Source organism: Nerophis ophidion, linkage group LG07 (genome assembly GCF_033978795.1).
Source record: "Nerophis ophidion isolate RoL-2023_Sa linkage group LG07, RoL_Noph_v1.0, whole genome shotgun sequence".
NCBI classification, from domain to species: domain Eukaryota; kingdom Metazoa; phylum Chordata; class Actinopteri; order Syngnathiformes; family Syngnathidae; genus Nerophis; species Nerophis ophidion.
In genome coordinates, this window is record NC_084617.1 from 57,625,948 (window position 1) to 57,652,933 (window position 26,986).

At 39.1% G+C, this 26,986-nt stretch overlaps 1 protein-coding gene across 1 annotated transcript in view; it reads right to left on the bottom strand.

Annotated features, from left to right (window-relative positions):
* Positions 1–4,346: 4,346 nt before the first annotated feature.
* Positions 4,347–26,986, bottom strand: part of inpp5jb (inositol polyphosphate-5-phosphatase Jb) — a 61,891-nt gene continuing 39,251 nt past the window's right edge. Inside the window, exons 6-13 of the mRNA XM_061906654.1 lie at positions 21,406–21,581; positions 21,127–21,238; positions 15,687–15,796; positions 15,368–15,566; positions 12,326–12,463; positions 11,224–11,307; positions 11,038–11,142; positions 4,347–8,913 (exon numbers count right to left, since the gene is read on the bottom strand). Of these exons, the coding sequence (XP_061762638.1) occupies positions 8,596–8,913; positions 11,038–11,142; positions 11,224–11,307; positions 12,326–12,463; positions 15,368–15,566; positions 15,687–15,796; positions 21,127–21,238; positions 21,406–21,581 (1,242 nt within the window). The 3' untranslated portion in view covers positions 4,347–8,595. The remainder of the gene's footprint in view (positions 8,914–11,037; positions 11,143–11,223; positions 11,308–12,325; positions 12,464–15,367; positions 15,567–15,686; positions 15,797–21,126; positions 21,239–21,405; positions 21,582–26,986) is intronic.

Sequence of the window (26,986 nt, forward strand, 5' to 3'; positions counted from 1 at the left end):
GGTATTTATGCAATGGAGGCAGAGGTAGTGACGTCACCAGGAGGCGGAGCATACCATCGAGGCGCCTGGAGGAGGGGTGTTTTACGTGAACATACCACACCTGGAGCGGCCCGCTGATAAAGAGGTAAAACATGTCTTGATCAAACAGGAATATTCAATCTTTTTTTTAAAGATGACCACAAAAATAAACACCTAAAGGCCTACTGAAATAAGATTTTCTAATTTAAACGGGAATAGCAGGTGCATTCTATGTGTCATACTTGATCATTTCGTGATATTGCCATATTTTTGCTGAAAGGATTTAGTAGAGAACATCGACGATAAAGATCGCAACTTTTGGTCGCTCATAGAAAAGCCCTGCCTCTACCGCAAGTATGTGCGCTTGACGTCACGAGTTGCAGGGCTCCAGACATATTCACATTGTTTTTAATGGGAGCCACCTGCAGTAAGAGCAATTCAGACCGAGAAAGCGACAATTTCCCCATTAATTTGAGCGAGGATGAAAGATTCGTGAATTAGGATATTGATAGTGAAGGACTAGAAAAAAAAAAAAAAAAGCGACGATTCCGGGCGGCGGCAGTGTGAGCGTTTCAGATGTAATTAGATACATTTACTAGGATCATTCTGGAATATCCCTTATCTGCTTATTGTTTTAATAGTGTTTTAGTGGGATTTTAAAGATTGTAAAGACATACCTTGAGGTGGGATGGCTGCGGTGAACACGAAGTGTCTAAGAGAGAAGCCGAGGAGCCAAGCTGCCTTTTAAACAGCTGCTGCAGGACGACGAATAATCCAATGATGTCTTCGGTAAGATATATATCACAATTTCCCCATCCAAAAACATGCTGGTTGACGTAGAGAAAACATGTTCGCTTGACCGCTCTGCTTCACAACAAACAAAGAAACACCAGCTGTGTCTCGGTGCTAAAGACAGCTGCAATACACCGCTTTCCACCAACAGCATTGTTCTTTATAATCTCCATTATTAAATGAATAAATTGCAAAAGATTCAGCAACCCATATGTCCAAAATACTGTGTAATTACGCCATGAACAGAAACAACTTTTAGCCGTGTTTGGTGCAGCGCTTATATTTCCTTACAGTCCGTGACGTCACGCGTATGCGTCATCATTCCGCGACGTTTTCAACAAGAAACTCGCGGGAAATTTAAAATTGCAATTTAGTAAACTAAAACGGCCATATTGGCATGTGTTGCAATGTTAATATTTCATCATTGATATATAAACTATCAGACTGCGTGGTCGGTAGTACTGGGTTTCAGTAGGCCTTTAAGAATGCGGGGGCTGTTTTTAAACATTTTGGGCAATCCTCTCTAGACTCTTGTTGATTTCTTGTCAACTGCTTATTTCTTGCATCAACACGTTTCCATCTACTCCGAAACTTCGCCCTCCAGTGATAATAGTAATTTAATTATGCAGTGTTTTTGCCGCCTTATAGATGATTCTTATTGAATTAGGAGGAGTGGCTCCACTCCATATGGAGACTCATACTAAGATGCTTGTTTGTCAGTCAAGTGACAGAAGAAATACAATTATCCATAGGGGATCTGTGTCTGTGATCGGCTTTGAAAAAGCATTAATCAGCAATGGCGGGCATGTATTTTATGAAATTCAGCCGATATTGATCGGTGGCTGATTGATTCGCACATCCCTATGGAAAACGTGAAACTCACCTGGTCCCCTGCGATGATGTCCTCTTCATTGCGGTCCACATGAACACCCTGAGCAATGTCAGGAGACTGCTGCTCCAAGGCCACAAGGACATTGCAGGTCTTGTAGTCAAAGCCTGCGCATAGACATGGTCAAGACCTTTAGTCAAAGCCATACCTGACAACCTTGAGACCTCCGAATTCAGGATATTCGGGGGGGTATATTGTAGCGTCCCGGAAGAGTTAGTGCTGCAAGGGATACGGGGTATTTTTTTTGTTGTGTTCTGGTGCTGATGTTCTCCCGAAATGTGTTTGGCAATGCTAACTGAATAAATTGCGTTTTGAATATTCTCATTCATCCGTGCCATTGTGTGACGACTAAAAGAAGTTGAAAAACTTATTCAGGTATTACCATTTAGTGGTCAATTGTTCGGAATATGTACTGTACTGTGCAATCTACTAATAAAAGTTTCAATCAATCAATCGATACTCAGGGAATTGAATCGATCGCAACATCACTCTTCAGTTTGTTTTAAAAAGGCGTTTCACTTCGTAACCAAGCAGGCTTCATCGGTTCATAATAAGCACAGACGAGATCGAGGGGATGGTGCAGGACCTTACAGCAGTGGTTCTCAAATGGGGGTATGCGTACCCCCGGGGATACTTGAAAGTATGCCAATTAAGGGGTACGTGAGATTTTTTAAAAATATTCTAAAAATAGCAACAATTCAAAAATCCTTTATAACTCTATTTATTGAATAATACTTCAACAAAATATAAATTTAAGTTCATAAACTGAGAAAAGAAATGCAACAATGCAATATTCAGTGTTGACAGTTGGATTTTTTTGTGTACATGTTCCGTAAATATTGATGTTCTTCCGAGGATGTTGTAGTCGTAATGATTTGTGCAGTCCTTTGAGACATTTGTGATTTGGGGCTATATAAATAAACATTGATTGATTGATTGATGTTAAAGATTTGTTTTTTTGTGAAGAATTGTTTAGAATTAAATTTATAAATCCAGATGGATCTCTATTACAATCCCCAAAGAGGGCACTTTAAGGGGATGATTACTTCTATGTGTAGAAATCTTTATTTATAATTGAATCACTTGTTTATTTTTCAACAAGTTTTTAGTTATTTCTGTATCTTTTTTTCCAAATAGTTCAAGAAAGACCACTAAAAATTTGCAATATTTTGCAATGTTATACAATTTAATAAATCAGAAACTGATGACATAGTTCTGTATTTTATTTCTTTATCTCTTTTTTTCAACCAAAAATGCTTTGTTCTGATTAGGGGGTATTTGAATTAAAAAAACGTTCACAGGGGGTACATCAATGAAAAAAGGTTGAGAACCACTGGTTTACAGGATACATGCTAAAATATTTATAAGAAAACCTGAGCAGTCCATTTGCAATCAATTTTAGTGCCTTTAATAACTTTGTGTTATAAGTGACAATTGCAAATGTGTGTTATTTCTCATGATATAAATGGCAGTGAATTTGATGCATGGGAATCTTACAACTCACCGTTCGATTTCGGTTCTTGCTGTGATAATTTGCTTGATTTAGAATAGATTAAACACGATTTGCGATTTTAAACCGATTCTTGCAATGTATTATTTGGTACAAAAATGATAATCTCTCATTGGTTGCTGCCCTATGACATATATAAACGAACAGCGAATAAGCATGGAAATGGAAAAAAAAAAAAAACGTATTCTGATTTTTTTTTTTTTTTATTCATTTTTGAAAATTAATAAACAAGAATAAACAAGATTTATGATTTCGTTGAAAAATATAATGCCCCAAAAGGCTTGACTATTTATTTTATGACTTTAAATGAAATATGTGAGTGATTGTGTTATTATCCGTTAACATTTATTAGCAGATGAAGCATAAATTTGACTATAAAAAAGGTAATTTGTCAACAGTAGAACATGTTTAAAAAATTACAAACAAAGCAGTGAGCAGACCAGAAAATGAGATTATTATCTTTCATTGTAACTGTATTATTGTACCTTTAAAAGGTTCTCATATCTCTGTTGTTTTGGGTAATAGAATAATCTAACCATCTGATTGTGAACATTGCTGATGGGCAAATGTTTTTTTTATACCTATACAAGGTCTGTTTTTATAATGAGACAATGATAGTTTACTGTCATTATAAACAAGTAATCAGTAACACTCTTATTGCTGAAAATCAAAAGGTCAAATGTCGCACTCCACAAAACTGAGTTTTGTAAACCTGAGTGAGCAAACATTTTACTGGTGGAATTCCACTTACTACAACAACAGCGTGGTTCAATCCCCGGCTGGTGTTGCATCAGTGTGGACTAGTCAACATGAATGTGCAGAATTGGCAGGAGCATGATGCAAGATGCACCTGCTATTGCTCTGTGCAGGATGCAGTGTGACGTTTCCTCTCTTTCATCTAGAACGCCTCAACATCCTCTGGAAACAATCCCACCACCAGTTCACACTGCAACTGGTAACTTGATGGATGCAATTGAGATATTTTATCGTTATTTTCCCATTGAGTGACTGGTTCATTAGTCATTTTAGCAGGTCTTTAATTTCCTAACATATCTATTGGACTTGTAGGATTCATTAAAATCCATTAAACAACGCATCAATTATTAAAAACCATGCAAAAAGAAGCACAAAGGCCGCCGATTTTAAAGGGATGTTTATATAGTTTCTTTGCACTTATGGGAATCCCTATGGTCTCATATGCCAAATATCAAGTCAAATGTCTCACACATTTAGATTCATTAGCATTTAAATACTTTTCTGTAGCAATCATACAAACATGTAGACTAAACAGTCTACTCTTCATTCAGTAAAAGAAAGATGTCCAACCTGCAGCAAACAGGCTCACTCATAACGTAAAGAAAAAAAGAAAAAGAAAACATTTCCACTGAAATAATGCTCCCTCACTGGCCAGCAGAATTCAGGTTCATTTAAAATTTACATATATATCTAAATAAGAAAATAAATACACAATTCAAGGAAAAATAAACTTTGTGGCATAGATTGTCTGCTATCCATATTTCATTTGTATCATTCATACATACAGTATTTATCTTGACAATTACATTCTGTACAGTTTTTTCTCTTCACATTAGTCACTAATAATGACTGCAATTTATCTAATTCACCTCACAATCTATTCATTTTTATAACATCTTACTCTACACAAAAAGGTTCATTATACTATATCTTCATTTCCAAATAAATAACATACTTAAAATACACTTTGAAATCATTTGACAGCTTCAGATTTGTTCTTCACCTAACATTTACATGGAAGTTACATTTTTAAACCACTTTTACTGTACCATTGCTAAATTTTGTCACAACTTTCACAGGTATGACAAAAAGTCAAAAACAGCACTTGACAGCACAAAAATCACAGCACCGGAATGTAGAGTATGTCCACACCATGCAAACGCAGTCGCATCAAACACTAGTGATGGGTAAATGACACCTCAGTGAGCGTGTGGCACACTCGCTGGCTGTATGGACACTGCACTGATACTGTGCTATTGTTTCATAATGGTCAGCCACCCTTTGCTGGATTAAAACAATTCAAAAGTTATGAAACACAAAACTTTGGTTAATGAGCCTAATTGCAGGGAAAAGGAGCTTATCTGGTGCAATAAGATAAAAAATTATCCCACACTTTGAAAGTTCATCCTTTTCTTAGTTCAATTTAGATCAGTGGTTCTTAACCTGGCTTCGATCGGATCCTAAGGGTTCGGCGGAGGTCAAAACACACCCGACTCATCGTGCAAATAAAAACTTCTCCCTATCAGTGTGTTACGGATGCGGCAACAGCTGACTGATCTGCAGGTGTGTAATTTGTTGTGAGTTTATGCACTGTGTTGGTTTTGTTCTTTGAACAAGGTGATGTTCATGCACGGTTCATTTTGTGCATCAGTAAAAAAAACATGGTAACACTTTAGTATGGGGAACATATTCACCATTAATTAATTGCTTATTAACATGCAAATTAGTTAAATTTTTGCTCTTAACTATTAAGTACTTATTAATGCCTTATTCAGCATGGCGTTATAATAACCCTAACCCTCTAACCCTGACCCTAACCAAATAACTCTAAATTAAGTCTTTATTACTTAGAATATGCTCCTCTAGTGTCCAAATAACGCTAAATTAAGTCTTTGTTACTTAGAATATGTTCCACATACTTGAGTGGTACCAAAAACCTACAACTTTGTCTTAAATTTGAATAAAAACAAGACATTTTGTTTTTCGGTGAATGCGCATATGAAACCGATGGGGTTCGGTACCTCCAACAAGGTTAAGAACCACTGACAAAAACTAATACCAAACATGGTACGCCAGTTCTACAACTGTATGAACTGTCACTTTTGAACAGTTAAAAAACACTTCCTAATTACCACAGTTTGGCCTGTATCAGTCACATATATATTTTTTTTCCTTAAAGCGACATACACATCGAGGCTTCAAAGGACAGAGTGCCGCCCCTTCCGTTTCATATATAGGCATCATTTGACCCGTCGCTATCAAAACACAATTCCGCCACACATACACAATGAGATTACAGCTACACAATACTTTCCTACACGCTAAGAGCCGCAAAGTGTCTTAGTCGGGTCATCAGGGGTCACAAGGTAACACAACTAATCTCACTAATGTCAATCAACCCCAATCTGTGAAGGAGAATCGTCAATGAGATGACAAAAAAAAGATAACAGAGCAAAAATGACATCAAACTGAGCATATACAGTAAGTATAAGATGAATGATCACATTTGGTTCACAATGCAAATGCGAAGCCCTGTGGTTGCTCTACATGGTAGAGTTTTTACTCCCATTTAGTAGTTTTTACGTTTCATATCAACTGGAATGTCATCATGCAAGAAGCAAATGACGCAAGTACTTATTTTCACTGATTTTTTTTGTGTTTGTTTGTCGAGGCCCATGCGAGTCACGTTAAAAGCCTCGTCCTAATCGGTCCGACAATATCAGCTGCCCTACAGCCAATAAAAATGAGTTCTGGCTCGACAGCTGTGCTGTGTCAGCTGACAGTGATCCACCCACAGGGCGCCACTTCTCACTGTGCTCATTTAGGGGGCTGGAGGGTTTATTTAAAGCCCTTTACTCTCACATTCACTCTCTGCTGCTGACACGGCTGGAGTAGCAGTGCCCCCCTAAACCCTAAAAGGTGTGCATTTATCAATTTTGTTTCTCCTTGGATATTTAGGAACACTGTATACAGTGGGGCAGAAAAGTGTTTAGTCAGCCGCCGATTGTGCAAGTTCTCCCACTTAAAATGATGACAGAGGTCTGTAATTTTCATCATAAGTACACTTCAACTGTGAGACAGAATGTAAAAAAAAATCCTGGAATTCACATTGTAGGAATTTTAAATAATTTATTTGTAAATTATGGTGGAAAATAAGTATTTGGTCAACCATTCAAAGCTCTCACTGATGGAAGGAGGTTTTGGCTCAAAATCTCTCGATACATGGCCCCATTCATTCTTTCCTTAACACGGATCAATCGTCCTGTCCCCTTAGCAGAAAAACAGCCCCAAAGCATGATGTTTCCACCCCCATGCTTCACAGTAGGTATGGTGTTCTTGGGATGCAACTCAGTATTCTTTTTCCTCCAAACACGACGAGTTGAGTTTATACCAAAAAGTTATATTTTGCTTTCATCTGACCACATGACATTCTCCCAATCCTCTGCTGTATCAGCCATGTATCCATTGTGGTATAAACTCAACTTGTCGTGTTTGGAGGAAGAAGAATACTGAGTTGCATCCCAAGAACACCATACCTACTGTGAAGCATCGGGGTGGAAACATCATGCTTTGGGGCTGTTTTTCTGCTAAGGGGACAGGACGATTGATCCGTGTTAAGGAAAGAATGAATGGGACCAATACTTATTTTCCACCATAATTTGCAAATAAATTCTTTAAAATTCCTACAATGTGAATTCCTGGATTTTTTTTCACATTCTGTCTCTCACAGTTGAAATGTACCTATGATGAAAATTACAGACCTCTGTCATCATTTTAAGTGGGAGAACTTGCACAATCGGTGGCTGACTAAATACTTTTTTGCCCCACTGTACACCATTGTAGAACCACACGTTGGAATTGCACGGCGAAACCGCTTTGCAATTATGTTTGATAAAACCAGTGTATTTTCAAAGGGAATGGTGGGTGATCATGTGACCTTGTGCTGATAGCGTGTCTGCAGATGTAACTGTTGGGACTGCTTGGCTACTTTGTTGTCTTAACATTTTTCAATGTTTTTCTTTTTGGTTGAAACACCTAGAATGACTGCAGATGGCCGCAGTATGATGTGTTTCTTTCAAACACTACCAATGCAAGGGTATCTGTGCTTTGTCACATGGCAGTATGCGAAGCACCTGGAGTGTGCAACCTGAGCAAGATCTCGATCTGAGAAATGTCATCGTTCAGTTGCGCCCTGATGTATTTGCTGTCCAAACGTTGGGATAAACAAATGAGCTCGACCGGCCACAATGCGTGAAAATGCCCTCAAAATATTAAGAAGCAAACAATGCACGATTGAGAAAATACAGGACGCGATGAAACATTTAGGACAACCTCTAAAGCAGGGGTTTTCAAAGTGCAATTGTATAATACAGTTGTGGATTTATGCACAGAATTATTGTAGAAATGAAAATCCTATTATTTTTGCCTTTAGTGTGTTTGAAAAAGGCTTTTCATTATCGCTCTCAAGCTGCTATATCTCCCTCGGAAGAAAACCCCTGCTCGAAAGGAACCAGGCGGTTGGAAAAATAAAACCGATGGCATCAAAAATTGCGCATTTTCACGAGATAAAACATGTAGATGCATAAAAGAAAAAAAAAAACAATTGATTTAGTGGCTTGTGACAACATGCTCATATCACTCCAGTCTCCTCCCTCTGTTTGTTGGTCTCCTCAGAATCAGACTTCTGGCTGCCCTCTGCTGGACGTTTGGTGGACTCACATTCAGACGTGACTAAAGTTGTGGGGGCAGTTATCTCCTTCATTTGGCTCTGCACAGGACTTTCAGAGCGGCTGCGGCTGTGGTTGCGACGGCGGCGGTGACGCTTGCCCTTGTGAGGACTGGGACTTCGGGACCTCGACTTTGTGAGAACGACAGTGCTGTCGTCCTCGGAGCTGAAGTCAGAGCTGTCTGAAGAGCTGACGTCCTGGCCTGAAGTGGGAAGCTGGATCTGTGTAGATTAAATGAAGCATTATTATCACAATAAACGGGAAGTATAAGGTCAGTATGGAGCTAGCTTTCCATCCAGCCATCCATTTTTCTACCGCTTGTCCCTTATGAGGTCGCGAGGGTGGCTGGAGCCTATCCCAGCTGCATTCAGGCAGAAGGCGGGGTACACCACAGATAGACAACATTCACACGCCAATATACAATAGTTTAATCATTCCATCAACACATTGATAATCTTTACTGCTCATATGGGCCATTCCACCGATATTGATGCCAAAATGAATTTACGATGAATTGAATCACGTGGCTTCTGAGATAGGCGCCAGCGCCCCCTGCAACCCCGAAAGGGAATAAGCGGTAGAAAATGGATGGATGGGATGGATGAATCACGTGGACAAGTTAAGCAAGTTGAAAAACTTTTTCGGGTGTTACCATTTAGTGGTCAATTGTACGGAATATGTACTGTACTGTGCAATCTACTAATACAAGTTTCAATCAATCAATCAAAACAACCAAAAACACTCTCCATCTATACAAATTAAACAAAAACAAAACCATAGTATGTGCCTGAAAAGAAGGAAGAAGAACAATTTAATTAAATATTTTTTTAACTAAAGTAACCTGCACATTTATCTAATTACGTAATTAACAAATTATATTTTTAACAATTAATTTGAACTACTTTGAACATTTGTTGCCTGTCCCCACCTCCTAAAATTAAACTTTAATAGATATTACAACTCTTATTTTTTTGTGATAGAGTGATTGGAGCACACACTTGTTGGTCACAAAAAACATTAATGAAGTTTGTTTTTTTATGAATTTATTATGGGAATACTGAAAATGTGACCATATCTGCTGGTTCCAATGTATACATACAGTAATGTTAATATTTGGTTACATGTCCCTTGGCAAGTTCCACTGCAATAATTCACTTTTGGTAGCCATCCACAAGATTCTGGTTGAATTTTTGACCACTCCTCTTGACAAAAATGGTGCAGTTTAGCTAAATGTATTGGTTTTCTGACATGGACTTTTTTTTTTAGCATTGTTCACACGGGGTTAGTCAGGACTTTGGGAAGGCCATCCTAAAACATTAATTCAAGCTTGATTTAGCCATTCCTTTACCACTTTTGAGGAGTGTTTGAGGTCCAAAGTCCTGACTTAAACGTGTGGACAATGCTGAAGAAACAAGTCCTTGTCAGAAAACCAATACATTTAGCTGAACTGCACCAATTTTGTCAAGAGTAGTGGTCAAAAATTCAACCAGAAGCTTGACAGAAGCTCGTGGATGGCTACCAAAAGTGCCTTATTGCAGTGGAACTTGCCAAGGGACATGTAAACAAATATTAACATTTGCTGTATGTATACTTTTGTCCCAGCAGATTTCGTCACATTTTCTGTAGACCCATAATTATACAGCCCTAAATCACAAGTGTCTCAAATATATACACACACATGTGTTTGTGTATGTATTTATTTATTTTTTACATATTTGTGCTTCACCTTTTACCAACTTTAATTATTCTTTTTCAACAGAAAAACAAAAAATAATTTAGTTAAACTTCCCACTTTAGCCGTGTACCTGGGTTTTAACTCAGTCCTGTTACTACAACACATTACCCCCACTGAAAAATGTGAAATATTCCAAAAGTCACATGGTCCACAGGAAGTTGCATCATACTCTGCAGGCAATGGGAGGGATGAATATAAATGCACTCATTTATTTTTCTGTGTATTTTATATAACAACAATGACTATGAAGGTTTAAAGCTCAGCACAGTACTGTTACCTACAATATTTTTGGGATTTTGAATACAAATTGTGCTGAATCATGTGCTCACATTGTATCAGCATAAATTATATGTGGCAATTTTTCAGGTATTTGCTAGTTCTGTGCTAAAAACTCAGTCGTGTTACACAAATGACTCATCTTCAGGTTAGAAAAACTTGCACAAAAATCAAATTAAGTTGCCTCGGATAGGCAAATGCATAAAGCCAGATATTTAAGTTTCTTTTGAATGCAAATGGCCCTAATTCGGAGGAATATCTCATATATATAATAAACATTGTTTAAAATTTGTATTTTTTATTCTATTAAATGTTGTATTGTGTTCGCGATTACCTGAAATGGCTCAGTTACGCCGACGATGGTGCTCATGTTGTTGCTGTAGTAACCCAAGATAAAATCCCCTGAGCCTTTAGGCAATTCCTCTTCCGTAAAGGTTACCTACACAACAGTTTGTAAAAAATTCACTAAACGTGAGAGGAACTTGTTCTTAAACAAGACTTCAGGATACGTCTTCATTACCTGGTGCTCTTGTCTTTGAAAATCTGCTTCTTCTTGTTTGGCCCACACGTATCCCACATAGTCCTTGTGGTGTTTGAATCCCACCTAGGACAGTAGAGACCAGATCAACAACATTAGCAGCGGTCAAAAAAAACATGTCTAGCACGTTTAATTGGAAGTGATGTACAGTGGGGCGAAAAAGTATTTAGTCAGCCACCGGTTGTGCAAGTTCTCCCACTTAAAATGATGACAGAGGTCTGTAATTTTCATCATAGGTACACTTCAACTGTGAGAGACAGAATGTGAAACTAAAATCCAGGAATTCACATTGTAAGATTTTTAAAGAATTTATTTTTAAATTATGGTGGAAAATAAGTATTTGGTCAACCATTAAAAGCTCTCACTGATGGAAGGAGGTTTTGGCTCAAAATCTCACGATACATGGCCCCATTCAATCTTTCCTTAACACGAATCAATCGTCCTGTCCCCTTAGCAGAAAAACAGCCCCAAAGCATGATGTTTCCACCCCCATGCTTCACAGTAGGTATGGTGTTCTTGCGATGCAACTCAGTATTCTTCTTCCTCCAAACACGACGAGTTGAGTTTCTACCAAAAAGTTCTATTTTGATTTCATCTGACCACATTACATTCTCCCAATCCTCTGCTGTATCATCCATGTATCCATTTTGGTATAAACTCATCTCGTCATGTTTGGAGGAAGAAGAATACTGAGTTGCATCCCAAGAACACCATACCTACTGTGAAGCATGGGGGTGGTAACATCATGCTTTGGGGCTGTTTTTCTGCTAAGGGGACAGGACAATTGATCCGTGTTAAGGAAAGAATGAATGGGGCCATGTATTGTGAGATTTTGAGCCAAAACCTCCTTCCATTAGTGAGAGGTTTGAATGGTTGACCAAATACTTATTTTCCACCATAATTTACGAATGAATTCTTTAAAATTCCTACAATGTGAATTCTTGTTTTTTTTTCACATTCTGTCTCTCACAGTTGAAGTGTACCTATGATGAAAATTACAGATCTCTGTCATCATTTTAAGTGGGAGAACTTGCACAATCGGTGGCTGACTAAATACTTTTTTGCCCCACTGTATATGTTCTACCTTGTAAAGTCCAATCCAGTCCCAGGAACTGCGAGCATAGTTGGGTGCTAGTTTGAATTTGGTTATGGCCTCAGCAATACTATTCCACTCATCTTCCACCTGGAGTGTCACCAAGGGGACATCCACCTTGTAAGGAAACTGGAGAAAAATAATGTTTATAGAAGTGAGGGCTTTTCTAAATGATAAATGTTTGGTTAACAAGAAAAGCATGGTTGTAGACGACCACCGTATACCTCCGTGGTTATTAGTTGATAATTGTGCATGTGCCAAGAGAGATAGCTACAGAAAAACTAAAAAAAAGTGTTGCTTTCATCATCACTTATCTCTCTTTACAGTAAATATTAAAAAATTAGAGACAACACAAAAACAGAAGAAGTATACATTCTAAAAAGGGGGCCGATGATGATTTTTGTCTTTTCTGAGATGAGACAGTGTTGGATAATTGTGTTTGAAAACCAATTCAAATCATCAAACTAAAAGCTTTATGCATTTTGGCGTGAGCTTGCAAGCAGTTTTGGATGCCTCTGCCCTTGAGGTTTAGCAGTCTAGCTACATTGTAACATAACAATGAGGTTGAAGTCCTTATTTGGACATTAAGGCCTCGTTCACACTGCACAGCAAGTCTGATTTTTTTGGACTCAAGTGACACTGATTAGATTTTTTTTCCCAATCTAAACGATCCAAAGTGATTAAAATCTGATCAGATTCAGGCCACATCAAGAGGGAGTCCAAATCCGATTGGAATGATACTTCAAATTTCACGACTCAAAAAAAAGAGAGAGAAAAATAAATGAAAACGACAGTTATTGTCTTCTGCAGACTAGGTTTTCCTTTTAGTGATGAAGACGATGTCCAGGAAACCCACAATAACGCTTGACCTTGGCCATATTTAGACAAATGTAGATAGATAGATAGTACTTTATTGATTCCTTCAGGAGAGTTCCTTCAGGAAAATTAAAATTCCAGCAGCAGTGTACAGAGTTGAGATCAATTTAAAGAAAAAAGTAAAAAGTAAATAATGGGGGTTTAAATGGAAACAAAATTGAGAAATATTACAAAAAGAATAAAAACAATGGGAATAACAATATAACAGTAAAATAAGAATATAACAAGACAAAGTAGGCAGTCGTGACCATGTTATGAAAACGTATTGCAGTGTTAATGTTTTGCATCCCCTGTCATCCTAATACCCCCCGTCCCCCGTCCCAGAGAGGAGTTGTACAGTCCAATGGCGTGTGGGACAAAGGAGTTTTTGAGTCTATTAGTCCTGCACTTGGGATGAAGCAGTCTAGCACTGAACAGGCTCCTCTGGCTACTGATAACGCTATGCAGAGGGTGACTGGCATCATCCAGGATGCTCACTAGTTTGTCAACAGTCCTCTTCTCTGCCACCTTCACCAGTGAGTCCAGTTTCATTCCGATTGTAGAACCGGCCCGCCTGATCAGTTTCTCAAGTCTGGAGCTGTCCTTCTTAGATGTCCTTCTTAGATGTATGCGTTTAGAGAAAACAACGGCCAAAACCTTAATTCTTAGTTGTTCAATTTACTTCCTGTAACATGTATAATAATTAAGCAGTAGCAATAATGTTATTGTAAAAGTGGGGAACTGTATATCTAGCGTAGTTACACATCGCCTTGCCATAACATGCTACGGTATTAGCATAAGCTCGCTTCTTGCGTCAGCAGCTGAATGTTTTTGAGTTTTTTATCCACAACAACGCGATATTACAACAATCTGTACTTACTGAAAAACATGAACAATCATATTACAGTATCTGTGAAGTATTAGCCCACATTACATGTTTTGTTTGTAGACAGCGAGCTCGACAACATATGTACTGTAGTTAAATAATATTTAATAATTAATAACAAATTATTAAATAAGAAGCATGAAGTGCTGCATGTATTAAGATCCATATCATAGTGACCCACTCGATGGACATTTGTCCGTTTGGTTCAGCTGGCCGGGGAAATTTTTCCACACGATAGTGTGTAAGCACGCCATTTTGTTCGGCATAGCTTGGCTCCAAGTTCCACATTTGCAGTGTCTAATCACACCGACCCACCTCTCTTGGCTTCAGTCTGCTCCAACATTTCAACCTCTCTTTGCGTTTGCTTCATCCTCTGTATTTTCAGCTTCAAAAACATAAGGTTGTCAATCCTCATTTCTCCAAAAATAGTCATCTTCGTTGTCTGTTACTAAGTCTGCCAGAATTACAAAACACTCGCGTTTATTTCCGCAAGTAAGAACACACATTTGTTGCCGGAAGAAGTCAGAAATGAGCTGCTATGGAAACAGAAATAAATGCGCTTAGAAAATACGTAGAGATATTTGTTAAACCGACCAAAATAAGGTGCATATATATATGTATATATATATATATATATGTATGTATATATATATATATATATATATATATTTATATATATATATATATATATATATATATATACACATATACACACTTGTAGTTTGTACATAACAGGTAGAAGGGTTTAAAGTCGTTTTAGAGGGCTTTGAAGGCTACAATGGTGAATCCCATTACCCGCATCTTTCATACGTTTATCATGTTTAAAATAAAAAAATAAAAAAAAGTTTCTTTTTGTCTTTCGTAATGATTGTGAACGACAGGCAAAATTACAAAAAAACTGCAGTTCCCCTTCAAGAAACACAAATCTGGACCACAAGGAAGTCTTTTTAAAATGTAGATCAAAATCATCATAGGTTTCCTTTAAATTTGTTAGGTGTAGCTATTTTTTTTAAAAATGGTCTATTATCGGCTCAAGACGTTATTATTTAGTTTTCTGGTCATGTTTTTCTTCCGCGTGGGACTTAACAATATGAAAGCAGCTTTTAATGCTAGCTACCGCCACCAATGGCTCATTTGACAAGAGACAACATTCAATAAAACATCTAGTACTGTTATTAGTACACAAAATGTGAACATGTTGCAAATAAAATGTAGCTGGGTACAATTAGCTCTAACTAATGTGCATGAAGAATAGTATTCCCGCCAATGTGTGTGCAGCCTGGTGGTCTCACCTGCAAGGTAAAGATAGAAGAGACGGGTTTATGGTCGCTGACCATATATTCCATGTGACTTCGGTAGTAATGCTGTGTCACTTTGGTCCCGCTGGTCAGCCCTGAAACTGAACCACGCTTCCCTGTACTGGCAGCAGGCGCTGTGCCTCTCAAGCGCCACAGGATCCGGTCGGTCCAAGCTGGTTTACGCTTCTTCCCACTGGGATGAGGATAAGAACCAAATAATTTGAATAAAGCTATACTGTGTTGTCTTTTTAATGGGTTCTTTCAAACATTGTTTTCAGTTCATTCCTAAAACATAAACATCTGCTTGACCAACCTTGTGTCGTACATATTGGTCCCTACATCAAACTTGTATGTCGGGGGGAATTTGAGCGGTCCCTCATGGAATCCCTCCAACACAGTCTCACTGTCCTTTGCCATGTTTAACTGTGAGAATAATGGATGGGATAACAATGGCAGCATTGTCATATAGATGTCATGTCTCTACTGCCTCCATGTGGCCAAAACATACACTCAGTATACATAACATTAGGTACACATGCACAAACTTACATAATAGAAAAATCCAATACAACCCCAAATTCTGTCTGTACAAATGTAAAAATGTACATATTTTGATCTGACACGGTTAGAAGAGTATTAATTTAACAGTATTTTAATCATGCTGAGTTATAAATATATGTTCCTTTTTGACTGCACTTAAATGTAGAATATATTTATATTATTCATATATTATATATATAATATGTTACATATTATTTATTATTACTATTTTCTATTGTGAGCGAACTGTGGTGCTGAATTTACCCCAGGGATCAATAAAGTACTTTCTATTCTATATTCTATGTGTATATATTCATATAGTGGGGCAAAAAACTATTTAGTCAGCCACCGATTGTGCAAGTTCTCCCACTTAAAATGATGACAGAGGTCTGTAATTTTCATTATAGGTACACTTCAACTGTGAGAGACAGAATATGAAAAAAAAAATCCAGGAATTCACATTGTAGGAATTTTAAATAATTTATTTGTAAATTATGGTGGAAAATAAGTATTTGGTCCACCATTCAAAGCTCTCACTGATGGAAGGAGGTTTTGGCTCAAATTCTCACGATACATGGCCCCATTCATTCTTTCCTTAACACGGATCAATCGTCTTGTCCCCTTAGCAGAAAAACAGCCCCAAAGCATGATGTTTCCACCCCCATGCTTCACAGTAGGTATGGTGTTCTTGGGATGCAACTCAGTATTCTTCTTCCTCCAAAGACGACGAGTTGAGTTTATACCAAAAAGTTCTATTTTGGTTTAATCTGACCACATGACATTCTCCCATGTGCTCTCTGGCAAACTTCAGACAGGCCTGGACATGCACTGGCTTAAGCAGGGGGACACATCTGGCACTCCAGGATTTGATTCCCTGTCGGCGTAGTGTGTTACTGATGGTAAACTTTGTTACTTTGGTCCCAGCTATCTGCAGGTCATTCACCAAGTCCCCCCATGTGGTTCTGGGATTTTTGCTCACCGTTCTCATGATCATTTTGACCCCACGGGATAGAATCTTGCGTGGAGCCCCAGATCGAGGGAGATTATCAGTGGTCTTGTATGTCTTCCATTTTCTGATAATTGCTCCCACAGTTGATTTTTTCACACCAAACTGCTTGCCTATTGTAAATGAACTCTTCCCAGTCTGGTGCAGGTCTACAATTCTTTTCCTGGTGTCGTTCGACAGCTCTTTGGTCTTGGCCATAGTGGAGTTTGGAGTCTGACTGTTTGAGGCTGTGGACAGGTGTCTTATATACAGATAACGAGTTCAAACAGGTTCCATTAATACAGGTAACGGGTGGAGGACAGAAGAGCTTCTTAAAGGTCTGTGAGAGCCAGAGATCTTCCTTGTTTGAAGTGACCAAATACTTATTTTCCACTATAATTTACAAATAAATTCTTAAAAATTCCTACAATGTGAATTCCTGGATTTTTTTTCACATTCTGTCTCTCACAGTTGAAGTGTACCTATGATGAAAATTACAGACCTCTGTCATCATTTTAAGTGGGAGAACTTGCACAATCGGTGGCTGACTAAATACTTTTTTGCCCCACTGTACATACAAAGAGATGAACCATTTTAGCTCACCTCAAACAAAGGGGAGTACTTTAATTAGATTTTCCCATTCATGAACTTGATTTGGGGTGTGGGGGACATGTCCGCTGCAGTTTTTCGAAACGCAGTTTGAAAAAGTGTATTTTTGAACCCTGCACGGTTAAAACATAATGTAACGCAATTGAATGGAGACAAGTCAAACATTTGTGCCAGGTGGAAAATCGCCGCTCGGACTGAAACTTGTTCCTTTAGACCGCGCACATGTTCATTGATTGGCTTTCTGGGGCTGCTTTCTTGCCACCGTGACACTGATTGACAGCATGCAGCTGCCCACCAATCAGATGCAAGATACATGCAAGAGTGAGTTTTGATCATTTACAGGAGATATACTTGTTATAGAAATAATTAAAAAAAACAGTTGCAGTTACACTCATAAGAGAGATAAAAAACTTTTTGTAATAGAAATATTATATAGTATAATATTATACTATAAATCTATGTGCTGCCCTGACATGTGAGACACTGTTGAGAAGCAAAAATAGCTTGTAAAATGTCAATTGATGAATGACAGTGTGCTTATATGAAATTTAATAACACACCTAATCGCCATACCAGACTTACATATCACAGATACATTTATAATGGCAGTTTTTATCACATCAGACTCTAATGGTCTTGCGGTCAGTGTGCTATTATGAAAAATAGAATGATCTAGGTTTTATTCCCGTATGTGTCAGAAAAGTGCAGATAGCCCATAGTCGTTTCATTTATTTTAATGTTGTTTTGCACTAAAAGTTCTTATATAATGTTTCATTCATAATAATCCAAAACATTCATCTAAATATATTTAGGTTTGAGTCAAATACTACAGTGGAACCTTGATTTACAAACCCCTCTTTTTGCAAACTTTTTGATTTACAATGTATTATTAAATATGCCTCTGTGTGTATACCACATATCTATCGACTAACACTTTATTCACTCATTTTGTGTCTGGCTGGGAGCCAGTTTGTGCTTGCTCGTATTTGAAGATATTGACGAAGCGGGCAGCATGCGGAAAGAGGGGTTAGTGCGTCTGCCTCACAATACGAAGGTCCTGGGTTCGATCCTGCGCTCTGTGTGGAGTTTGCATGTCCTCCCCGTGCCTGCGTGGGTTCCCGCCAGGTTTTCCGGCTTCCTCCCACCTGGGGATAGGTTGATTAGCAACACTAAATTGGCCCTAGTGTGGGAATGTGAGTGTGAATGTTGTCTGTTTATCTGTATTGGCCCTGTGATGAGGTACACCGCCCTCCGCCCGATTGTAGCTGAGATAGGCCCCAGCGCCCCCTGCAAATGGATGGATGGATGGATGGACGAAGCAGACTGTGCCACAACAAGTTTTTTAATTGTGATGGGACTGGACTATTCCGGAAAAACTTGCCACAGCGGTTAAGAAAACACTACCTCTCGTTCAGCAGCGTCTCTTCCAAGAGCACACACACACACAGCCCTCCCTCTTCTCACACAGCCCTTCTCCCTCTCTGTTTTTCTATTTTCTCTCCTCTTGCCAGCTGCTCCTTTGCCGATGGCAATGTAAAGTGGATTTTACTTTTTCAAATGTTTATTATTGTAGCAATATGTTTGTAAAAAAATGTTGTGATTTCTGATTGTTTGTGAGGTGTTTATTATTGTAGCAATGATTGAATTTTTGTTTCTGATTTCTGATTGTTTGTGAGGGCACCAAAAGGGACTTCTGTGTATGTTGGTGTGTTGGCAGAGCAGAGTATACATGACAGTTCAGGATGCCGTTGCTGTTGTTTTGGCTTGTTAATAAAGAGATAGTTGATCCAAAATAGAGATGCACGGATAGGCAATTATATCATCCGCAACCGCATCACTAAAGTCGTCATCCACCCGCCATCCACCCGAACCAACATTTTATCAAAACCGCAACCGCCCGCTCGTTGTTATATATCAGGGGTCGGCAATATTTACCACTCAGAGAATTATTTTGACCCGTTTCACAGAGTAAAGATAACGATGGGAGCCGCACCCAATCTCGCGAATACTTGCTGGTGCTCATCCAGTTAACGAGAATAAGGGCGTGCTATGAAACCAATGCCTTTGACACCTTCTACAACATGTACAAACTGTTTGCCAGTCCAGCATCATGTTGTATGCAGCTTCCGCAAATACACGTACATGACTGCAAGGCATACTGGGTGACACAGATTACACTGATGGTTGTGATATAAACAACTTTAACACTCTTACTAATATGCGCCACACTGTGAAAACAAGAATGACAAACACATTTCGGGAGAACATCCTCACAGTAACACAACATAAACGCAACACAACAAATACCCAGAATCCTTTGCATCCATGACTATGCCTGACTATATTTTACACCCCCACACCCCCAACCCCGCCCACCTTACCGACGCACATTGGTCATGGATGCAAAGGATTCTGGGTAATTGTTATGTTGCATTTATGTTGTGTTACTGTGAAGATGTTCTCCAGAAATGTGTTTGTCATTTTTGTTTGGTGTGGCTTCACAGTATGGCGCATATTAGTAAGAGTGTTAAAATTGTTTATATCACAACCTTCAGTGTACTCTGTGTCACCCAGTATGCCTTGCAATCGTGTGCGTGTGTCTGCGGAGGCTACATACAACATGTTGCTGGACTGGCAAGCAGTTTGTACATGTTGTAGAAGACGTCAAAGGCGTCAAAGGCAATGGCTTCATAGCATGCCCTTAATCTCGTTAACTGGGTGACCACCAGCAGATATTCGCGAGAATGTTTTGCGGCTCCTATTGTCTTTTCTACTTTGAGACACTGGTCAAAATGGCTCTTTTAGTGATAAAGGTAGCCGATCCCTTAACTATGTATATTAAATATTCCCGAATGGTTCAACCGCCACCCGCCCAAATCTATTTAAAAACTATTTATTCGTCACGTCACCCGCCCGACCCGGGGTTTATCCGCGGACTACGCGGATGAGACCGCAAACCACGCGTCTCTAATCCAAAACCGGGCTTCACGGTGGCAGAAGGGTTAGTGCGTCTGCCTCACAATACGCAGGTCCTGAGTAGTCCTGGGTTCAATCCCGGGCTCGGGATCTTTCTGTGTGGAGTTTGCATGTCCTCCCCGTGACTGCGTGGGTTCCTTCCGGGTACTCCGGCTTCCTCCCACTTCGAAAGACATGCACCTGGGGATGGGTTGATTGGCAACACTAGTTGTGTGAGTGTGAATGTTGTCTGTCTGTTTGTGTTGGCCCTGCGATGAGGTGGTGACTTGTCCAAGGTGTACCCCGCCTTCCGCCTGATTGTAGCTGAGATAGGCACCTGTGCCCCCCGCGACCCCAAAGTGTATAAGCGGTAGAAAATGGATGGATGGATGATCCAACACCTCTTGTTATGTTTAATGCATTTTATTGTGTTCAAAGTGTAAAAACCTTCAATATATTATGGACTTTTATCAAAGCTGGAAGTTTCTGTTTAAGAACAAATTAAGTTCATAAATCGAGGTTCCACTGTATTAAAATAGTTTCACACAAATAAAGGGAAAAAAACTAAATCACCTGTTTTGAATTCTTGTACTTAAACCAGTTGTGACCCCCCCAAAGTTTGTCCCTGCTCTTGTTAAACATTAATGAAAAAACACAATCTTACCTGATCTTTTTCCCACAGCATGGAAAGTTTGTTATTGTCGATGGCTGTTTTTACCACTTGCATTTCCAAGTCATCGATGCGGAAATTGAGATCACCAAACCAGAACACCACACTGAAAATATAAAGACACCTTTTTTTTTCCTGCCATACACTAAAAGTAACCCAAAACATTTTTTACTCTCTTTCATTACCACATTAAGAATACAGATAACTACACACAGTATCATGACTTATTATAGCGCTCATCAGATGTAAACATCCTTCTTGCTTGTGACCTACTCATGGTCTAGAACGCCAGAAGCTGCTTGGCCTTCAAACTGCTGCTGCTGCAGGATGCTCTCAAAGTCCTCCATGCGCTGATAGGAGTTTTCCATGTGAGCCGGCAGGTGGCAGTTGAGGAAGCAGATTGTGTGTCCAAAAACTGACATGCGGGCGCTGACTCCGCCTTTGTTCCCCTACAGCACAGACATTCACACACACACACACACAGAGGCAAACAAGTGAAACTATAGTAATGAAATCAATATATTGTAGCCAAAATGGCGAGAAAGTTATTTTAGGCAGTTGTTTTCATGGTTTGCACTAGTTACAGGTATGTGCAGTTGCCGTGGTTGCATAACAGGAAGTGTATTCATTGTGAGTCAGAGGATACTCATTACTGTACTAGCAAATGCTCATGCACAGTAGGGGGGAGAATAGAAGTCTGCGGATGTCCTCCTACTGTTCTCCCCAATGTTCTGCCTCACTGAATCACGAAAGACGCTTCAGTGAGTAAAATGTGCAGAATGTGCTGACGCCGGCCATGTAGAGTAGACAACAGCAGGATTTAACTTCGAAGTCAGTGTTGTATAACTCTGCAGGGATTTATTTATTTATTTATTCAAACACTCAGCAATGAGTACAATGCAGATACATGATTGGCATGTGATTGCCTGGTTGGCACATTCTGAGGCACCTAGTTTTCTTCAGATAAAACCAAACAACACCAAAACTAACTTTGGTAGAACTGATTTTTCTCTCCATTGCATTGTCATATACCATGGGTGTCAAACTCTCGCCCGCGGGCCAAATTTGGCCCACCGTGTAATTTCATTTGGTCCTTGAGGCAATTTCAAATTAAGCTGGCCCGCCGGTACTATACAGCGGCACTGCCGCTGTAACACAGCATTCACCGCTAATACTCATACTTGCCAATCCTCACGATTTTCCCGGGAGACTCCCGAAGTTCAGTGCCACTCCCGAAAATCTCCCGGGGCAACCATTCTCCCGACTTTCTCCCGATTTCCACCCGGATAACAATATTGGGGGCCAGCCTTTAAGGCACCTTTAACCTGCCGTCACGTCCGCTTTTCCTCCATACAAACAGCGTGCCGGCACAGTCTGTGTGGCTTCCACACACGCACACAAGTGAATGCAAAGCATACTTGGTCAACAGCCATACAGGTCACACTGAGGGTGGCCGTATAAACAACTTTAACACTGTTGCAAATATGCGCCACACTGTGAACCCACACCAAACAAAAATGACAAACACATTTCAGGAGAACATCCGCACCGTAACACAACATAAACACAACAGAATAAATACCCAGAACCCCTTGCGGCACTAACTCTTCCGGGACGCTACAATATACACCCCCCGCTACCACCGCATTGTTATTTTATTTTCAAATTTATTGGCCAGCGGAAAAAGTTAATGTTGATATTTACATCAGAGGGCTGCAAATAGAAAAGAGGCATTAATTTTTTGATTTGAATTTTATTCAATATACCATTGATGTTTTTTCAAAGTTGATTTTGCACTATTAAGTTATATAAGCGTTGCATATTCCATATTCAGCGTGAAAGCGAATCAGTGTAGCAAACTGAGCAATAATTTGCGTTTTTATGCATGCACTTTCTCTTGCTACTTCAAAGCTTGAATGTTTGATTCATTCATTATTGTTATTTTATTTTCTAATAAACTATTAGCCGGTGGAAAAGGTTCATTTTGATGTTTCCCTCAGAAGCTTGCAAATAGAAAAGAGGCATTACATTTTTATTTAGATTTTTTTTTTATATGCCATTGATATTTTTTATTATTATTATTATTACTATTATTTGAAACTTGATTTTGCATGTCACTATAAAGTTATAAGCCTTGCTTGTTCAATATTCAATGCAAAACTTGTTTGGGTCCCTATTAAAACGTTAATTTGTTCAACCTTGGCCCGCGGCTTTGTTCCGTTTTAAATTTTGGCACACTCTGTATTTGACTTTGACACCCCTGTCATATACAGTTTAAAAAACCTTTAAAAAAAAAAAAAAAAATCCAAATTAAAAATTATTTGTTGTACTAGTACTCACAGGTAGGTAATAATGCCCTAAATTTACTCAAGTAAATTTTTGGATAAATTGTGCTTTTCAGGGTCTTTCTAATGCATCGGTAATACGATAGACCTAGTGCTTGTCAGGGGTATCACCGTTTCCAAAGTTATGATACTCCCGTATACTAAAGTATTGTCCGATCATTACCTTATAAAATTCGAGGTTCAGACGCATGTTCGTCAAACTAATAATAATAATAACTGCTATAGCAGCCGCAACATTAATACGGCCACAACGACAACTCTTGCTGACCTACTGCCCTCGGTAATGGCACCATTCCCAAAATATTTGGGCTCTATTGATAACCTCACTAACAACTTTAACGACGCCCTGCGCGAAACCATTGATAACATAGCACCGCTAAAGTTAAAAAAGGCTCCAAAAAAGCGTACCCCGTGGTTTACAGAAGAAACTAGAGCTCAGAAATTATTATGTAGAAAGCTGGAACGCAAATGGCGCACGACTAAACTTGAGGTGCACCATCAAGCAAGGAGTGATGGTTTAATAACTTATAAACGCATGCTTTCCTTAGCTAAAGCTAAATATTACTCAAATCTCATCCACCGTGATAAAAATGATTCTAAATTTTTGTTTAGTACGGTAGCATCGCTAACCCAACAAGGGACTCCTTCCAGTAGCTCCACCCACTCAGCTGATAACTTCATGCAATTCTTTAGTAAGAAAATTTAAGTCATTAGAAAGGAGATTAAAGACAATGCGTCCCAGCTACAACTGGGTTCTATTAACACTGACACGATTGTATATACGGCGGATACTGCCCTCCAAAATAGTTTCTCTCATTTTGAGGAAATAACATTAGAGGAATTGTTACAACGTGTAAATGGAATAAAACAAACAACATGTTTACTTGACCCTCTTCCTGGGAAATTGATCAAGGAGCTCTTTGTATTATTAGCTCCATCAGTGCTAAATATTATAAACTTATCACTTTCCTCGGGCACTGTTCCCCTACCATTCAAAAAAGCGGTTATTCATCCTCTTCTTAAAAGACCTAACCTCGATCCTGACCTCATGGTAAACACCTTCCCTTTATTTCAAAAATCCTCGAAAAAATTGTTGCGGAGCAGTTAAATGAACACTTAGCGTCTAACAATCTATGTGAAACCTTTCAATCCGGATTGTAGTCAGCTGGAGGCGTGTCTTAATGAAATTAAACAATGGATGTCCGCTAACTTTTTGCAACTCAACGCCAAAAAAACGGAAATGCTGATTATCGGTCCTGCTAGACACCGACCTCTATTTAATAATACAACTCTAACATTTGACAACCAAACAATTAAACAAGACGACACGGTAAAGAATCTGGGTATTATCTTCGACCCAACTCTCTCCTTTGAGGCACACATTAAAAGCGTTACTAAAACGGCCTTCTTTCATCTCCGTAATATCGCTAAAATTCGCTCCATTCTGTCCACTAAAGACGCTGAGATCATTATCCATGCGTTTGTTACGTCTCGCCTCGACTACTGTAACATATTTTTTTCGGGTCTCCCCATGTCTAGCATTAAAAGATTACAGTTGGTACAAAATGCGGCTGCTAGACTTTTGACAAGAACAAGAAAGTTTGATCACATTACTCCTGTACTGGCTCACCTGCACTGGCTTCCTGTGCACTTAAGATGTGACTTCAAGGTTTTACTACTTACGTATAAAATACTACACGGTCTAGCTCCATCCTATCTTGCCGATTGTATTGTACCATATGTCCCGGCAAGAAATCTGCGTTCAAAGGACTCCGGCTTATTAGTGATTCCCAAAGCCCAAAAAAAGTCTGAGGGGTATAGAGCTTTTTCATTTCGGGCTCCAGTACTCTGGAATGCCCTCCCGGTAACAGTTCGAGATGCCACCTCAGTAGAAGCATTTAAGTCTCACCTTAAAACTCATTTGTATACTCTAGCCTTTAAATAGACTCCCTTTTTAGACCAGTTGATTTGCCGTTTCTTTTCTTTTTCTCCTATGTCCCACTCTCCCTTGTGGAGGGGGTCCGGTCCGATCCGGTGGCCATGTACTGCTTGCCTGTGTATAGGCTGGGGACATCTCTGCGCTGCTGATCCGCCTCCGCTTGGGATGGTTTCCTGCTGGCTCCGCTGTGAACGGGACTCTCGCTGCTGTGGTGGATCCGCTTTGGACTGGACTCTCGCGACTGTGTTGGATCCATTATGGATTGAACTTTCACAGTATCATGTTAGACCCGCTCGACATCCATTGCTTTCCTCCTCTCCAAGGTTCTCATAGTCATCATTGTCACCGACGTCCCACTGGGTGTGAGTTTTCCTTGCCCTTATGTGGGCCTACCGAGGATGTCGTAGTGGTTTGTGCAGCCCTTTGAGACACTAGTGATTTAGGGCTATACAAGTAAACATTGATTGATAATTTGTACTTTTACTTGAGTATTTTTGTGAAGAAAAAAACTACTTTTTACTCCATTACCATGTGTTTCAATCGCTACATTTATTTATACTATCATTACATTTGTTTATAAACAAAAAAACAACCTCCCTCATCGATATGATACCGCCTCTGACACTATGTTACGTCCAAGATCTCAGTTTTGTAAAATAAAAAAAAACTAAACAAAGCAGGCTTCGCTATACATCTTAAAATAAAGCCTCTAGCTTTGTTTTTGTCAACCAGTCAGCCACAGATGTATGGGGACTAGGGGTGTAACGGTACACAAAAATTTCGGTTCGGTACGTACCTCGGTTCAGAGGTCACGGTTCGGTTCATTTTCGGTACAGTAAGAAAAAAACAAAATATAAATTTTGGGATTATTTATGTAACAAATTTGCTAAATATTCCACCAAAAATATTTTTCTTAGTGGAATATTTAATGTAAAGTAATCGGGAACTTGGATAGGTCAATAATTCATAATAACATTGATTTTGATTCAATATTATGTTTTGAGCAATGACAGTTTGAAAGAAAAAAAACAGCTTGGTTTTATTAGTCAACGTTGCAACTTTTTCTAAATTACATTTAGCCTTTAAGCTTTTTTATTTCACTTTTGTTTATTTTAATAGTATTTTTAGAATGTGCCGTGGGCCTTTAAAACATTAGCTGTGGGCCGCAAATGGCCTCCGAGGCACACTTTTGACACCCCTGCTATAGATAATAAAAAATAAAATCTGATAAATCTATGTGTAAAAAGCAGAACCTGGCGATGCAAGCGCGTTTATCATAACTCTCTCGCTCTCTCTGTTTCCACCTCTCCCTCATGAATGTTACTGCGCGCACCACTTTTTTTTTGTTTTTAACCCCTTCTTAACCCTGAATGTACATTGAAAATACACGCAACCCTAACTTAAAATGCCGGACATTCGAGGCATTTAAGAAACTCCAACTGGACAGCTCCGCAAAGAGGACATATCCCGTGAAAAGAGGACGTATGGTCAGTCTATCATAGCCCAGTCGTTGCTAGCATGCTGTGTGTTGTTTTTTTTTTTTGATTGATTGAAACTTTTATTAGTAGAT